The sequence below is a fragment of the Alosa pseudoharengus genome, unplaced genomic scaffold, assembly GCF_046254945.1.
Source record: "Alosa pseudoharengus isolate Yale_2024_CS ecotype anadromous, Long Island Sound unplaced genomic scaffold, YU_APseudo_1.1 YU_APseudo_1.1_scf_17, whole genome shotgun sequence".
Taxonomy (NCBI): Eukaryota; Metazoa; Chordata; class Actinopteri; order Clupeiformes; family Clupeidae; genus Alosa; species Alosa pseudoharengus.
The window spans coordinates 12,815,287-12,833,139 of NW_027468640.1; the positions used below are offsets into that span (position 1 = coordinate 12,815,287).

Below are 17,853 nucleotides of genomic sequence, written 5' to 3' on the forward strand. Positions count from 1 at the left end.
CACATGGACGGATTAAGAACTTTTGGGCCCCTGGGCCCAGATGTATTAAGGGCTCCCCACTAATTGTCGCATATGTGGAAGGGAGGTTTGGGGGTCGTCCCCCAGAATTTTTTTTTATTTGTTTGATGTGATTTCCTGTATTCTGGTGCATTTTGGGGATGGCCAATACTAACTCAGAGTCATAGCCTACATCCTGATGTGTTGATATTGAGGCAATGATTCCATGCAAAGGCTTGGGCTTCAGGGCCCCCTGACACCTTGGGCCCCTGGGTAATAATAAGTAATCCATCCCTGAGAGTACATGCATGTTTGTTTACATTTGGGGGGGGGGGGGGGGGGATATAGAGCAGCCAGGAAGACAGAACTGTGCAGGTCACCTTTTCTAGAACGTTCTCCAAGTGGCCAGTTGACCTGCCAGAGCAAATCATGTCTCTGTCTCAGACTTCACATGAGTCTGAGACAGAGATCCAATAGGACCAGACGTGAGGGTGTTTGAGTGTGATGCAATGTTAAAGGGCCACAGAAACACCACCAATTGCCCCGTAACCAAAAATGCTCTCTCTCTCCCCCCCTCTCTCTCTCTGTGCATTATGTATCTGGCTTGTCTCGCTCTGCAGCCTCTGTTGTGTTGAGTTGTGTAAATACGATAAAAGAGGCATTCTGGTATTCGAAGAGACGTCGGGTCTCTGTGCACCTCAAATGAGAGGGTGAGGAGAAAGGACAGTTGTCTCAGCCAGTGACTCAACGTTTTTGTTCTTCTGCTTCTCTTTATTGTCTTTACTTTTTTCCTCCTCTTGTTGTTTTGTTACATTTCAAGGAGTGTGTGTGTGTGTGTGTGTGTGTGTGGGGGGGGGGGGGGGGTTGTCGTCCCTCCATTAGCTCAAAAATGGAGTGACTCAGAGAATACATGCATGCTGTCGGCACAGTCCAGTGTTGCAACTGAGGATATGTTTGTGTGAGTGACACCACAAAGATCTTGGCTGTAAACACAAGACAGACAAAGAGAAAGAGAGAGAGAGAGAGAGAGAGAGAGAGAGAGAGAGAGAGAGAAAGAGAGAGAGAGAAAGAGAGAGAGAAAGAGAGAGAGAGAGAGAGAGAGAGAGAGAAAGAGAGAGAGAGAGAGAGAGAGAGAGAAGGAGAGAGAGAGGGAGAGAGAGAGAGAGAAAGAGAGAGAGAGAACAAAAGTGAGATGGAAAGTGGGTGCATGGCTGAGTAAGGGAGTGAGAAAAAGAAAAAAAACTGAGTGGAGGAGTAGATTGAATGAGTGTGGCAGAGAGAGATAGAGAGAGAAAGAAAGAGAAAGTGAGAGAGATGACAAGGGGGTAGGTGTATATCTGTATATATAACACTGAAGGGATAGTGAAGAATGGAAAATGTCTGCTTACACCGAGACAGAAGCACACACACACACACAACACACATGCACAAATACGCACACACACCTCCAATCACTCAAAGTGAATTGCACCTCATGCAGATGAATCACAGTGTAAACAGAGCATGGGATTTCAAAATTAAACTCAAAGTCGTTCGACAATTTGTGCAAATGTTTAATCATCTGCCTCAGCACAAAGCAATACGCAGTACAAATAGGATTCATTATTCTCGGCTAAGAACAAGATAGCAGGAGGGGAGGCCAATGACTGGCATGCCAAAGATGGCATGTGCATAGAGTAACCCTCTGTTCCCAAGAGAGGCATACGGAGATGATGGATTGTTTTCATTCTTAAAGTGGGAGGGATGGTGGTGGTGGTGGTGGTGGTGGAGCCGGTGGGGTAAGGTTGGAAAAAAAACAAAAACAAGCCTAATGTGAGGTATTTCATTCAAGATGACAAAGTGCTTTAAGGGAATGCGCAGCTGGTAAAAATCAAATAAAAAAACAAACCATCTAAAGTTCATTGAGACAAGGTGTTCTACATACAGCTAGGCACAAATCCATATGGAAAATAGGACACATTCCAACATACACATTCAAGCACATTTAAGATGAAGGTGGAAGTTTAAGATAAATAAACGAATGAAAATTCAGCTACCAGGAGAGACTTGTCAGGCGTGGTGAGGTGGTCAAAAAATAAATTGTATTTATTTTGCATTAACACTCTGACCAAATAAATACAAAAAGTGTAATGTGGACATTAAAAGCAGTAAAGGTATTGAGCATTTCAACTGACTACAATGGCAGGGAATCACCTGAGCGCAAACTGGACTGGACAGTGGACCTGAATCCATCTGTGTTCTCCTGAGCTAAACATGTCAGACAATGTTAAGTCCCACTGGTTAAACACTGGGGTGGTCAATCTTAAGGAGCTTAAAGATGACCATTGCAAACTCACTTGAATGCCTAATAGCCTAATGTAGTGTGAGGTGTTGGGGTGGATTTGTTGATATAGGTTATTTGTCTGTGATGGTTTGTAGGAAAAGTTTATCTCACTGCAAGACTTTATACCAATTGTGTTCACTGTATAGCGAGAAGTTAAAGACTATTTGACAAGCTGTAGTATATCATATTTTCTGCCAGTGTATATTAAAAAATGAAATGTGTATTTGGCTGTTAAACAGATGCATATGAAAATATCACAGTATCTTGGCAATGACTTTTGGACTTTAAGGATTATATCATAGTATAATATCATCTTTGATTAGAAATAAGGATTAGACTGAGAAAAAATAGCTAATTTGTAGACACGAGGACCAATGTTATCGTTCATCTTGCTAAATATGTTGTAGACTCTTTGTGTAGCGCACTGTTGTAGAACATTTTAGAGGTAAACATCATGTACTTTGTACTAAAATATTTTCTTTTTCAAGTAAACATTCCCATATGGTGTTACATGACAATATTGCACGTGGTCTTATACAACCATTTTAAAAAAAATGCATGAGAAAGAAATATTTATATATAACATGTATGTCAAGGAACTTAATGATTTGGTATCGTAGCTACAGTATATGTTATGAATGACCTGACCTGAAACCTTTGCAGCTTCAAGGACCCATTTGGGATCCCTAAAATTTCTTTAGCATAGGACATTTTTGTCACAGTAAACATCTACTTAGAAGCCCAAGGGTGAATTGTGAGCTATGAGCTATGCGCTAAAAGCTGTTTCACACAAAATGGTGCTATAAGTAAAGACTATAAGTAGAGTCTTCTGAATAATATTTTCCATTTGAACTTGATTTGCATATTAAAAATAATAATAAAAAATATACATGTTTTTTAAATTGCTTAAATTATCAACAATATCCAAGCATGACACAATCATCAATCATCAAAGTGCCTGAGTTTGTCCTCTGACTTTAGAGAGTATAGAGCCTCTTCTCCCTTTCACTAAAAGTCAAAGTGTTGGACTATTTCTTTCGGTCAACTGGCATCTCGTCCGACAGATCGACCACATTATTGTAGGCCCTGGCGTCCTCCTCCTCCTCATCGTACTGGTGTCTGGCGAAGTTGACAAAGACCTGAAGAGAGAAGAGGCGAGACAGTTTCAGATTAAAACATGTCTGCTGAAGTAATAACAGATGGTTTGTGCTCCTCACGTCATCCTTTTTAATTCCATCATGGTTGTGTCCGAGTCTGACCATGCGGACATCTCTGATTGGACATACATGGAGTATACACAAGAGACATGGTGTGGATGAGATTAGAGTATCTCTCTCTCTCTCTCTCTCTCTCTCTCTCTGTGTGTTTGCATTCAATCACTGTATTTCTGTTTCTTAGTAGGAGAAACAGAGAACTGAAAGTAGAGAAACAGAGAATATAAAACCTGAATATAGTAAACGACAGGCACACTTTCTCCCTCTCTGTCTCTCCGTCTGTCATCCCCACCCCCACTCTCCTCCATCGTTCCTGCTACTTCTCACGTGCATCAAGCCCAACAGCAAACGCCGGCTCTGAAGACGGAGGAGTGAACTTGTTCTATTATTTCTCTGAAGGCAGGCACCACCTCTGTGGCATCCACAGCTTCACTCCTTCTCTGTCTCTCTCTTTCTCTCTCCCTCTCTCCCTCTTTCCCACTTCTTCTCTAGTCTCATACACTTCCCTACTCTCCTTCCTCACTACCTCATTCTCTCTCTCTCTCTATCTCATTTTACTTCCTTTGCCTCTTCTATACTTCCCACCTCTCTCTCTCTCTCTCTCTCTCTCTCTCTCTCTGTCTCTCTCTCTCTCTCTCTCTCTCTCTCTCTGTTTCTCCTTTTTTTGCTCCTACTCTCTTCTTCTCTGCCCACAAAGCAATGGCAGCCTTTTTTGAAAGCCACGGTGGATTCAAATCCACTTCTCTCCGCACAACTCCTCGCTCCAGAGATAAGTGACTCCTTTACCCCCCCCCCCCCCCCCCCACCACCACCACCACCCCCGACCGTGTTTCATTTCCGAGGGAAACATGTCAGTGCAGCCAATTCCCACATCCATCCAGGTGTCAGATTACGCCAGCTATCTTAATTGGAACTAGAGGGACCCTTAGTCTTGGACGCCGGTGGAGGATTGTTAGGTGGGTGATATTGCTGAACTGCATGCTCCTTTCAAATGTCTCCTCGCTTCTACCAGAGCCCAGGGAAAACTCCTGAGAAAACTTTGTGAGGGGGGGAAAAAGAACAAGAACGACAAAGGACAAAAAAGGTCTTTGGATGTGCCATGAAATTGGCTTGACTGTCTTAGAACTGAGAAAGCCCTGCAGACACAAATAGTCAGCATGACACAATGATATTATTATTATTATTATTATTATATATCATTATTTTATACAATGATATCAATTTTCATGATGATAACAAAGGCACGGCCATGTTTAGTATGGTAAGAGTAGTTTTACAACAGAATTTATGATAATTCTGACAATACCACACACCTGGGGTGTATGGCATAGGTGTACGTGTCCAAAGTGTTGGGGGAGTCTTGAGTCTAAACTGTGCTAAAATAAGGTTATACAATGTCACTCCTTTATGTTTGCTTGTTTTTTCATTTATTTAGTTATTACACATCAATGTAACATCCTCCGCCAGGCCTTAAGTAGTTTTGAGTGTAGTCATGTGTTTAAATATAAAATGCACATAAACAACGTGTTCTTCATCTTGTATGAGCACATGACAAAGGATATATATATACTTTGATAAAGGGCATACTTTTTATGAACCCTCTATGTTCACCCGCCCCCGTCACCTCAACAGCCCTCAAGGCATGCCAGAGCGCGACACCGTGCTCGAGTGATGTCCCGTTTCCGGCATGCCACAGAGGACTGGAGCGGAGCGAGAAGGAGGCAAATTAATCACTCCGCCGATGTTTACAGCACGACCACCGAGGCGTGGCAGGACTAAGAAGGACGCAGCGGACCGCAATTAACCTCACCGGAGCACCGTGCCTGTCAGGAGGGAGTCCTGTCTTTGGTGGAGACAGAGAGAGTGAGAGACAGAGAGAGAGAGAGAGAGAGAGAGAGAGAGAGAGAGTGAGAGACAGAGAGAGGGAGAGAGAGTGAGAGACAGAGAGAGAGAGAGGCAGAGAGAGAGAGAGAGAGAGAGAGAGAGAGAGAGGCAGAGAGAGTGAGACAGACTGTGTCATTGAGTCCTGGGGGATGGGCTGGAAGCTGTTGATCGCGGTGCATCCTAAAGGCCAATTTATAGTTCAGGCAAGAAGTCTCTCCACAACATTTGATGTACACTGCAAAAATAATATTTGCTTAAGACATTTTTGCACTTGATTTAAGTTTTTTTTGCCTTGTACTGTACTAAGTGAAAATGTTCTTGTTCTATTGGCAAATCTTGCCAGATAATTATGCTTATTTTAAGTAGTATTTCCCACAAAACAATAAACTTTCACTTGCAAGATTTGCCAACAGAACAATAATATTTTCACTTATAACAAGGTCAAAATGGGGCAAAAACTCTCTTGTTATAAGCAAAAATAAGTATATATTCCCTTGATTTAAGCTTATCTATCTCACTTAGATTTTGAATTCTAGGATTTTTTGCAGTGAAAGAGACAATTTGTTTTTTGCTAGGGTGTCACAGAGCATGTTGTTCCCACCAACACTTGTGAAACATCATACTCTGATTGGATATCAATGTTTTAGTGGAGTTCAAGTTCTATTGTGTGTTGCCATACAACACTTTATTTGACGGGTGTGCATAAGACTGACATGACACTGTCATAACCATGACATGGGCAACAGTTTAATAAAAGAGGGTCAAACATCTCTCTTTATGCTTCCTTTTATTTCCCACCAGCACATAGCGTCGATAAAAAACACTGAATCAGCCTAAAAACAGAAACAGTTTCTGGGTACACTGCCCAAAAACAGCGTTTTACCTGTGCAGTTTTACAAAAGCTGCAAAGGTTAAAGAGTCAAGCACAGGCAACATTTCTGCGGTTTCGGGGTTTTTATATTCAATAACACACATTGTTAGAGAGAAGGAATTGATGAAGACTGTGAGGAAGGCAAAGGTAGGAGAGGTTGGCAAAACCTTTTACAATATTTAATCCAGCACACATTGTTGGGGAGCAGCTATTGATCAGTAGCCTGGCTCCGACCTCCTACGTACTTCTGCTAAATTTGCATTTCCCTTCAGTACGTCGTCTGGGTCTGCGGTATATTCACAGGTTTTCTCCTGCAAAAATCTGCAGGTCCAATCAGCGAACAGAGGGAGCGGCTGAGAACGATGACGTTGAGGTTGTGCGCTAGATTGAGCCAGACATACGTCACGACCAAACGTTAGTGATTGGTTATGGCAGATCCAGAGTGGCTCTGGGCAGATCCAATAGTTTTAAACTTCAACAGAGTACTCGCCTTCAAGGAAGTTAACGCTTGGCAATGGAAAGTAGCCAGACTCTCTGTACATTATGAAATGTGTGAGAGTCTGGTAGGACCAGGCTAATTGATCAGGGGTGTGTTTCCTAAAACCATAGTTGCTAACTAAGTTAGCAACTTTGTTGGTTGCAATGCAATTTCAACCCAGGATAGTGAGGAAGGAACATATATGGGGAGCTGGTGAAACCATTTGAAGGGAGCTAAAGCCACCTGGCCTGATGCCTACAAGCCAAGCTACAAGCTAAAGCCACCTGGCCTGATGTGTCAACATTTGAGCAACACTGTGGAGAAACAGGAAAACAAACTCCATGTAGAGGTGTTGGATGGGGGATCCCAATAAAGGCTGTTGCCCAAATGTTGGCAGTGAATAGCCATAATACACCCAGTTTTATTTATTTTAACAAGGCAACAGTAGACAAAGCAGAATAGGAGTAAAGGGGAAAAAAAATCCCCTGATGCTCCTGTTAAATCCAAACAGCACTGAGCAGTTACAGTATAAAACCAGCAGGTTGAGCATGATGCGATGTAGAGCCAATTAGTGCTTTCAGACTGACAGGGCGCTAGTCGTCAGATCTCTGAGTTAAGAAAGCACAGCTTCTCATATGAGCAAAATAATCATACAGTAACCCCTAATTAAGAGAGCCTGGCAAGAGCATAAAAATAGATAGTCACCATCACCATCACCACCATAGTGATGGTGTCGAAGCTCACACCCAGGGTGTTTCATGGATTTTCACTGAGAGTTGAGCAATCAAGTTCAAGTGATGGAATGTGAGCTGTCACTCGCTAACAGACAAGGTCGATTTGAGAAAGTTCCGTCATAAAGTCTAGAAGTGAAGGAACCTTTAGGTTGCAGTTATGAAGAACTCTCAATCTGTGGAAGAGCTCTCAGTCCTGAAGTCCTGAAGCAAAGAAAAAACTCTCAAGTCTAAAGCAAAGGAAGAACTTTGAGGCCTAAAGCTAGGAAAGAACTCGCAGGCTTGAAGCAAAGAAAGAACTTTGGGGCAGCCGTGGCCTACTGGTTAGCACTTCGGACTTATAACCGGAGGGTTGCCGGTTCGAACCCCGACCAGTAGGCACGGCTGAAGTGCCCTTGAGCAAGGCACCTAACCCCTCACTGCTCCCCGAGCGCCGCTGTTGTTGCAGGCAGCTCACTGCGCCGGGATTAGTGTGTGCTTCACCTCACTGTGTGTTCACTGTGTGTGCTGAGTGTTTCACTAATTCAGAGATTGGGATAAATGCAGAGACCAAATTTCCCTCACGGGATCAAAAGAGTATATATACTTATACTACTTAACTTTGAGACCAAAACTGATGGAATCATGTTGAAGTCAGTAGCAAACAAAGAATTCTGAGGCCTAAAGCGAAATAACTTTCTGGCCAGTAGTATGGGTAGAAATCTCAGTCCAAATACAAAGGAAGAACTCTCAGCCCAAACCAAGGGAAGAACTGTCAGGCCCATACCAATGGAATAACTCTCAGGTACGAACCAAGGGAAGAACCCTCCAGCTCAAACTAAGGGAAGAATTCCCAGGCTGGGGTAGCATGAACACATTCATTCACACACACACACACTAAGCAGACAGGTAAAGCCCTCACAGCTGCATGCCGTTACCAATTAAATAATTTAATCAGAGTCAACAAATATCGCTGATTAGTTGTATTAGGTATTGCGCTGCTGCTGGGCTAATGATAATAATTGCCTTAGGCTAGACTCAAAAACACAGCCCCGGCATCAGTGGGCTGAGTCGTTAACGTGTCTATGGAGGCTGAGAGAGAGTTGTCCTGGGATGACTCAAAAGTCTCACCTCAACTAAGGTCAATAGATATGATAAACAGCAGGGCAATCCATCACGGTGAAAATATATTGTATATTCTGGACGAGCTGCTCTCGAGAAGAGAAGAGAAGAGAAGAGAGGAGAGGAGATGAGAGGAGAAGAGGGCGTACGTGCGAATAATCTGGAGAATGTTGTTTCTTAAGTGAAGGCTGAAGGACGGAGCAAGTGAATCAACACAAACAAATGCACACACTTATCTGTGTCCCTGTAGGCAGGCACGCACGCACGCACACACACACACACACAAACACACACACACACACACACACACACACACACACACACACACACACACACACACACACACACACACACACACACACACACAGTGGGAAATACTGGTGGATAAAAGCATGGCCAATGAATTACAAACCATCAGAAAATGTATCTTTCTTTCTCTCTCCCTTTAACTTTCTTTCTCTCTCCATCTCTCTCTTTCTCTCTCTCTCTCTCACACACACCAACACACACACACACACACACACACACACACAAAACACACACACACACACACACACACACACACACACACACACACACACACAAAAACACACAAACACGTACCTGATCCAGCGTCGTCTGGGAGACGGAGTAGTCCTCCACGCTGAGGGCCTTCTGGTGCTTGGTGAACTGGCTGAAGATGCCCGCCAGAGCGCCCTCTCCGCGTGGGAGCTGGTACTGCAGCGTGTTGTGGTGCCGCTCCTTGAGCAAGCTGCCCGGGAAGTTGGCCCGCACAAACTCCTCCACAGGCCCAAGAGCAGGGGGCGAGCCCCCAACCTTCACAATCACAGTGTAGCCGTCACCAAACCTACATATGGGGTTGGGGGGGTTGGGGGGGGGGGTTAAGACATCCACTGTCAGCCAGTATCCAGTGATTAACTTGTCAATAGTTAACACGTATTTATATTGTGTGTAAAGGAAGTAGAATGCAATAAGTCTAATTGAACTCTAGCTTGAACATTATTCCCAAACATATACTGTACATGGAGGGGGCATGGGGAGGTTGAGAGGGATGAGGCACTTGTTATCTTATCAGCAAGTATCCAGTGATTAACTTGTCAATAAGTATTGCCGCTGAGTGTAAAGGTAGCATTTATTGTTACACTAATCACACTGCAGCCTACACAAACCTACACATAGGGGGTATGAGTAGAAAGAGACATCCAATATCAGCAAGTATCCAGTCATTAATAAGTCAATACAGTATTCATTAGCAAGAGGGACTACACCAAGCATTATCTTCTACTGTCTTTATTGTACAGTGGAGTTTAGTTATATGTTTATACTTATACTTATGTTTACCATTTCTGCTGTAAGTGCATGTTGTGTGTGATGTCTGTATGCTACTGAGATATCTATCTATCTATCTATCTATCTATCTAGCAGTGCACATACACACTCAAGAGTCAATATGTAGAACCACCATCTGCAAGAGGGACTACACCAAGCAGTGCACATACACACTCAAGAGTCAATATTTAGAACCACCATCTGCAAGAGGGACTACACCAAGCAGTACACATACTGTACACACTCAAGAGTAAATATGTAGAACCACCATCTGCAAGAGGGACTACACCAAGCAGTGCACATACACACTCAAGAGTCAAGAACTACCATCTGCAAGAGGGACTACACCAAGCAGTGCACATACACACTCAAGAGTCAATATGTAGAACCACCATCTGCAAGAGGGACTACACCAAGCAGTGCACATACACACTCAAGAGTCCACATGTAGAGCCAGAGCACTGAGGCTGTATAAGGAAGGCCGCACACAGAGCATTTGATAAACAGTGGATTTCATTGAGCCACACTGACAAACAAATAGAAATTGAACTGTACAGTAATCTACACGGCGGCGTCATGGCAACGGTGGGGGTTCGGTGGTGGTGTACGCAGGGGTTGTGTTGGAAACAACAGAGTCGGCGTAATCAAACATCGCAAGCCGAGTGCGCCGCACTCATGTCGGTCCAACTACCACATCCACCATCAATAAATATTCAGTGATGACAGTGTCCAGACGATGCCCTTCAGCTGGGAGGACATGCCACTAACAACGGAGGAGGGGTTCAGATGTAAGGGGAGACACCCTGGCTGTTTCAGATGAATGCCCTTGTTCAGTGGAGCAAGCACAGTCTCCTTCTGAGACTGGGTGAGCTGAATAACGATGTGTAAAGTGATATAGATAAAAGCCTCCGCTAAGTCCGCCAAGGTGTATATAAAACATAAAGATCAACGTGCTGTCCATATTTATCATCATGGTACAGGGTTGTGAATATTCACTGTACTGCTATATACAAAAGCAAACTTAAGCAATCTGTTCAGGAAACTCTTGCCTGAAAGACTGAATTTTTTTCTAGGACACAGGAAAACAAATCATACTATGACGGTGTCTAAATGATACAACTCACTATTGCTTTTTCACATTGCAACCAAACATACACAAACATACAGCCGCTGTTGCGCAATCACAAAACTCTTCAACAACAATAGATGGTAGATTGTCAGTGAAATCATCACTTTTGGTTAATCTGTCTCTTGTAAACCTCCTCCTATGTGTCCAGCCCTCATCGTGTCATAAAGACAAACACTTCACTGTGACTGTGGCTGTGGCAGGCGAGGGGAAGCGGTGAAGTGCTTTAAGCGCCAGCCTACTTCTTCATCAGACTCTTTTCTGCAGCTCTGCAGGACTATCAGGTCTTTCTGTTAAGTTCTCCTCCATCTCCCTCCCTCCCTCTCCCTCCCGCACGCTCGAGAACTTCTCAGCTAAACTCAGGGAGGGAGGGAGGCACAGCCAGACAGAGAGTGGAGGAGAGAGAGAGAGAGAGAGATAGAGAGAGAGAGAAAGAGAGGAACAAAGAGTGAGGGAGAGAGGAAAAGACTGCAAAGGACTAAATCTGTTCATAACTGTTTTATTGTTATGTGGCTATTAGCTTCTGTTTTATATTTGTTATTGTTGCTACATTGCATGTTAACACAATTCACTTGTCATGCTTTGGCAATATCAAAATGTATTATGGACACAGCAATAGAGAGAGCGAGAGAGAGAGAGAGAGAGAGAGAGAGAGAGAGAGAGAGAGAGAGAGAGAGAGAGAGAGATAGAGCGAGAGAGAGAGAGAGAGAGAGAGAGAGAGAGGCAAAAAAGAAAGTAATGAGGAAGTTGGAGATGAGTGTCATGTGACTGGATGTGTGTGTGTGTGTGTGTGTGTGTGTGTGTGTGTGTGTGTGTGTGTGTGTGTGTGCGCAAGAGCGTGTGTGTGTGTAGGTGCGTGTGTGTGTGTCTGAGTGAAAGGATGAAAGGAAGGTGGAGTGTGAAAAATAGAGAGAGAGAGAGAGGAGAGAAGAGAGATAGAGAGAGAGAGAGGAGAGAAGAGAGATAGAGAGAGAGAGAGAGAGAGAGAGAGAGAGAGAGAGAGAGAGAGAGAGAGAGAGAGAGGGAGCATGGCACAGGGAGGCCCAGTCAGAGGGAGAGATGATGCATAATTGATGTTAATTTCCCTGCTGCCAGTGTGTGTGAGTGCAAGGCGTGTGCTACCCACTGGGTAGCGGGTAGCAGGTGTGTGCACCCCCATCGTCCTGCCCCGAACATCCCCTCCCAACATCTGCCCCATCACTCCCAACTACCCCCCCCCACCCCTCTGTTGCCACCCTCAGGACCCTGTTGCTATGGGGTATCTGACAGGGCTGTATGCAATGGAACATCAGGCCCCTCTGCCTGCTGATAGGTTGATAGGTTACCACGGCGCCACTTTGTTTACATGTGTGTGTTAAGGGCGCGGCCGCCTGCTGTGCTCTGAGGCCTTGCCTGGAATTAGTGCAGAGAGCTGAGCATCAACCACCTGCAGAGACGATAAGCAATTCTGGAGAGGAGTGTGTCTGTGTCTCTGTGTGTGTGTGTGTGTGTGTGTGCGTGTGTGTGTGTGTGTGGGATAGAACACCTACTTTTGCATGCATCTCCAAGTGCGTGTGTACATGTATCTGTGTATAAGTCGCTTTGGTTAAAAATGCGTCAGCCAAAATGTAATGTAATGTAATATGTATGTGTGTGTGTGTGTGTGTGTGTGTGTGTGTGTGTGAGAGAGAGAGAGAGTGTGTAGTGCTAGTGTGTCTGTAAATGTGTGTCTGTATATTTATTTCTGTGTGTGCTATAGGCAGTGAGCTTGTTTGCATTTCTGTGTTTTTTTTGTGCCTCGCTGAAACTGTGTAAGACGCATAAGAAGCATCTTTTTGCCTTTCTAAATGTAGAACTATTTGTGCTTGTCTCTCTGTGTTTGTGTTTGTTTGTGTGCATGAGTGTGAGCGTGTGTACGCGTCTCCATATGTATGAAAGTATTCAAAGTTGTGTATCCAATGCGTATGTGTTCTCAGTAGCTGTGCATATCCACTCGGAAGAGGCTGACTAGAAACGGTTCTTTGAGGTCAGAGACGTTTTTAGCGTTCGCAGAGCATCTCCTCCACCCTCTCCTGTAAACAGCTGTAGCTGTGTGGCGCACCGCGCTTTTCGACACCGGCGCGCATCGAGGACGTGCTTCACACGTCGCGGAGGTAATTTGGGCTATACATGTCAGCCATCTGCTGGTCCTTCAGCCCCCCCCGGAAGCGTGCGTGGGAACCAAACGGCAAGAATCAGTCGAGCATAAGGCTGAAGAATTTATCCACACTCCCGACGCGGCCGGGAAAATGTAATCAATATGATCCAGCGCTGATGAGCTCGTGATTCACGGTCTAGCAAACGAGGCCTCTGTCCCAAAGCTTACGCGAAACACTTGGGAATCTGTTAGCGTCGTTATGTATTTACACAAAACACTTCAATCGAAACAAAACACGAATGTATGTTTTTTCCCACCCGTTTTGAGTCATTTGCTTTTTGAGAATATATGCTGAAGTGATTTGCATTCAATTTAGAACACAACACCTACATTCAATCAACTCCAATTATATGCATACACATCTCCTCTGTATCCATGTCTTTGGTAAAAATAAATACTCTTTTAAGTAAACACACAAACCTTTTAGCAAACAAAATGCATCTGTCTGGCACAAAAAAGGTTCTTCACCAAAGGTTTGGAGTTTTAACTCAGAAGAACTTTTAATAAGTTCCTCATATGGTCTATATCAGGGGTCGGGAACCTTTTTTGCCTGGAGAGCCACTTTTACCAAATGTATTATTTTTTTAATCTCAGAAGAGCCACATAAAGACGGTTACAAGAAAAAGTTTCGATATTTAACGTACAGTTACTTTCATTCAACAGAGGATTTTTAAATAGCCTACATTTTCTACTAGTTTTAATGTGCAAGTAACTTGAAATGTAAAGTGGAATGACAGAAGTATAGGCCTTAGGCCTATACTTCCCATGTAGGCTAAACACCACCCCCTATTTTTCCAGTGTCCTTTGGTATGCAAAGTAACTAAAAAACTAAATTGAACATTAGGCCTTGGAGTCTGGATGGCTCATATTCAGTGAGGTGAAGTTTCATGCAAGAATTGAGGCTGTCACCATTTAAGGGCAACTCCATGCAAAACTGTCATATCCATAACGTGTTGGCGTTATGGATGTGACAGTTTTGCGCGGAATTGCCCTTAAACGTGAGCGCAGGTTTGTCTTTATATTTTTCATATGTGAGAAAGATTTCTCACATGCAAGTGGAACCGAACAGGGTTAACACAGCAATAGCCTACTAACTCGTTGCAGTGTGCGATATATAACGGGCAGTTAATTTCGCGTTTTCAGAGTCAGTCTTCGGATGGAAACTTTCCCATTTCAGCCTTGTGTTGCTGTGGTTGCTGACGTTTCCTTTTTGAACATTTTATCTAGCCTACAGCAAGCGCACACATCAACACACACACAACAACACATCACATCAACAATTAAAGTGTTATAGTTGACTGAAATGGAGGGAAATCGGTGATTTTGTTTGATATTGACATGGCAACGAACCGCGAATGTAACAATATTGTGCAGCTACGGTTACGGAGTCAAGTGATTTAATTTCAAAAGCTGAGCATCAGAGGGATCAAAGAGACACATGCAGCTCCGGAGCTGCGGGTTGCCGACCCCTGGGCTATATCATAACACAATTCTGGCACAAACTGATTAGTAGTTGAGGTGACATTTACTCCTTTCATTGTAAAGCACTGTATAAATCATCAATCAATTCATCATCACATAGGCCGTAACACCTTTTGATTGTCTTGTTTCAATCAGTGTTATCTTGAATATTTTCACTCCATAACAAATGGGAAGTCCTTCTACTCTAGACAGTATTGTAAAAAGAAGACACTGAAGTCTCAATTGCTCACTTGGCAGTGAAGCAAGAGCGTGTGGCTTGGGGATAGAGTTTAGCTGGGCAATTTTACATAATAAATAAACACAGCTGAACAGGAATAATGTTAGCATCTGATATTAACAGTGAAATTACATTACAGACTGCACAGTTCACTAGCGAGCGAATGGCCTTCTCTATCCTCATTAACGTCGGTAATCTTAGTGGGCTTATGCCATGTTAGCCTTACGCGCTGAGGAGTAAACCACTTTGCCTTGTTATTTTGTCGTTAGCGCACTTATGACCCATTGTTTTCTGCCTAATTAATCCCCTAATGTCATATTTACCCGTGAAAATGTCCACGGCGTGCGCTAAGCGCACGGCACGCAACAGCAGACAGGTTCCATCGTTATAATTACAAACCTGGGAGGAATTCAAGTGAGCAGACCCCCCCCCCCCCCCCACACACACACACTCCCCCCACCCCCTGTCCTCCAAAATCATCCATGCTTCCATCTTCACTCTCCTCTGCCACCCTCCTCCCCAACACTCCAACCTCACCTGGCACCCACCGGAGTACCACAGTCCCCGTGGAGGGAGAAGGCGCTCAGTGGAGAGATGCGACCGAAATAACTTCCTCCTGAGAGGCTTCCGCAGTGGAGGAGAGAAGCGGAGGAGAGAGAGGAGGAGGGGGGGTAGGAGGAGAAGGGGGGGAGTAGGGAAGAGGGGAAGAGAGAGGAGGAGGGAGAGTAGGAGGAGGGGTGGGTAGGAGGAGGGGGGAGAGGGGAAGAGAGAGGAGGAGGAGGGGGGGGTGAAGAGAGAGGAGAGAAGAGGGGAAGAGAGAGCAGGAGGGAGAGTAGGAGGAGGGGTGGGTAGAAGGAGGGGGGAGAGGGGAAGAGAGAAGGAGAGAAGAGGGGAAGACAGAGGAGGAGGAGAAAAGGAATGAGCAGAGGAAGAGGTGAAGGAACTAAAAGGAAAGGATGAGAGAGGAGATGAGGAGGAGGAAGACAAGAGCAGAGGATGAGGAAGAATAAAGGAGCAGAGGAGGATAAATTAGGAGTGGAATATTCAGTTCCACCATGGTAAATGTGCATTTGGTTGTTGCTGTGACACACATGAACTATTGCATGGTAACGTATCAACCAACAATTCAGCACCAGAACTACCACGGGTGGGTGGGGGGGTGTAGTCGAGACCGCAGCTCAAGTAAAACCCCATATTCTGAGTGACTTAATCAAAACTCCCAGGAATGAGCTCTTAAATGACTCATGAGAAACCGCATGAGAAAATCAGTCTCGGCTGCATGAGAAAATGCGCTGACATTTATCATGCGGTTCACACCCCTTTGGCTAAACTCCACAGTGATTTTTCAAACGCGCATACACGCATTCCAATGAGACGGCACGCTCAGGCAGCGGCACGTAAAAGGGGACGCTTCAGACTGCCAATGAGTAAATAGAACGGTAAAGGCCCTAGCCCACCTGTCAGGGAGGAAGAAGGCCTGAAAAATACTGGAAATTACAATGCGGCCATTTGAAAAAAAAAAAAGGTCTTATGTCTGAGGAAGGGCCCTGGCTTGTGGTGGTAAAATACCTTTAAATGACTTTTGGAGCAGAAGCTAGTTTGCAGACTATACTTTGTGTGTGTGTGTGTGTGTGTGTGTGTGTGATTTCCTGTTCAGCAACTAGCATGAACGTTTGCCTGTATGTAAGCCTTTCCATGGTGGTTCTCACACACGTCTTGTGATTGGTTACTGCTAACTGATTTGTTTGTCTTGTCATATCTGACGTATTTGTAAGTCTTGTCATATTTTGTTTCATTTTACATAATTAGCTATGAACATAACAATGAAGGAGAAGCAAAAAGAACAAAGTCAAACCGGCACAGATCTCATCCATTTTGTATTCCTAACTGTTCAGTGGTCGTTTAATTACCCTGAGACATGTTAACTCCACATGAAATCACACTCCTACACCACTTTTCATTACACGACCGCTGCTCCTGCTTAATCCATCACCCAATCAGGAACCCTGACAAGCCCGGTCCCGCCGGGCGAACGGAGGGGTTCCGTCCACAACGCGCTGCGAGAAGACACACGGAGGGGAGAGGAACAGAGAACCACGTGAGGGAGATAAAAAGAAGCGGAACTCAAAAGGATCAACACTCGGCATCGTCGAGAGTGCTTGCAGGCATACAAGTATAATCAAAACGTTGCTTGTAAAACCCCAGCAGCAGCAGCCATCCGATCAATTAGTTCTCTCTCTCTCTCTCTCCCTGGCTCATTCTCTCCATTTATCCTACTCCCTCTCTTTATTTCTGTCTTTCTCTTTCAACAGTACCACAGCAAACACAACCTCAGTCACACGCAGGATTTGAAACGCTCCAGCCGTGACTGCTGTCACCTTTCAACTAGTTAACAAGCTCGGCAGCAGCTAGCGCTCACAGGTGGGTAGCAGCTCTCTCTTCCCTCTGTGGTGGCGGCTTCATCATTTGCCAGGGAAGACGGAGGCACACTTCTTGATACACTAACAAGAGCTGCACACCCACCCACCCACAGTACACACACACACACACACACACACACACACACACACACACACAATACATACACAAAGCACACATACACACACATACCGCTGTTATGTAAGCACAGGTGAGTTCTTTCAGGTGACCACTTTATGTGAATTTACTGGCCAGTTGCAAACCGCAGCACCTTAATTTTCCTCTGGGTTTAAGTCTGCACACTCACCCACACAAACACACCCACTTGCACAAACACACGCACACACACACAAATACACACTTGCACTCTCACACTAACAAGCTCCACACCACCTCCTGAGCAAATAAGTGACTAGGGGTTCTCAGTTCTCTCACGGCAACCTTTCCCCCTCTTCCACCTGAACTTAGCCGCTCAGCTGGGCCCTCCGGGCTAGCTCAACTCCAAC

At 44.6% G+C, this 17,853-nt stretch overlaps 1 protein-coding gene across 1 annotated transcript in view; it reads right to left on the reverse strand.

Annotated features, from left to right (window-relative positions):
* Positions 1–3,265: 3,265 nt before the first annotated feature.
* The window catches only part of LOC143127885 (phospholipid-transporting ATPase ABCA1), a 267,356-nt gene continuing 252,768 nt past the window's right edge, over positions 3,266–17,853 (reverse strand). Inside the window, exons 49-50 of the mRNA XM_076289598.1 lie at positions 9,203–9,446; positions 3,266–3,459 (exon numbers count right to left, since the gene is read on the reverse strand). Coding sequence (XP_076145713.1) covers positions 3,349–3,459; positions 9,203–9,446 — 355 coding nt within the window. The 3' untranslated portion in view covers positions 3,266–3,348. The remainder of the gene's footprint in view (positions 3,460–9,202; positions 9,447–17,853) is intronic.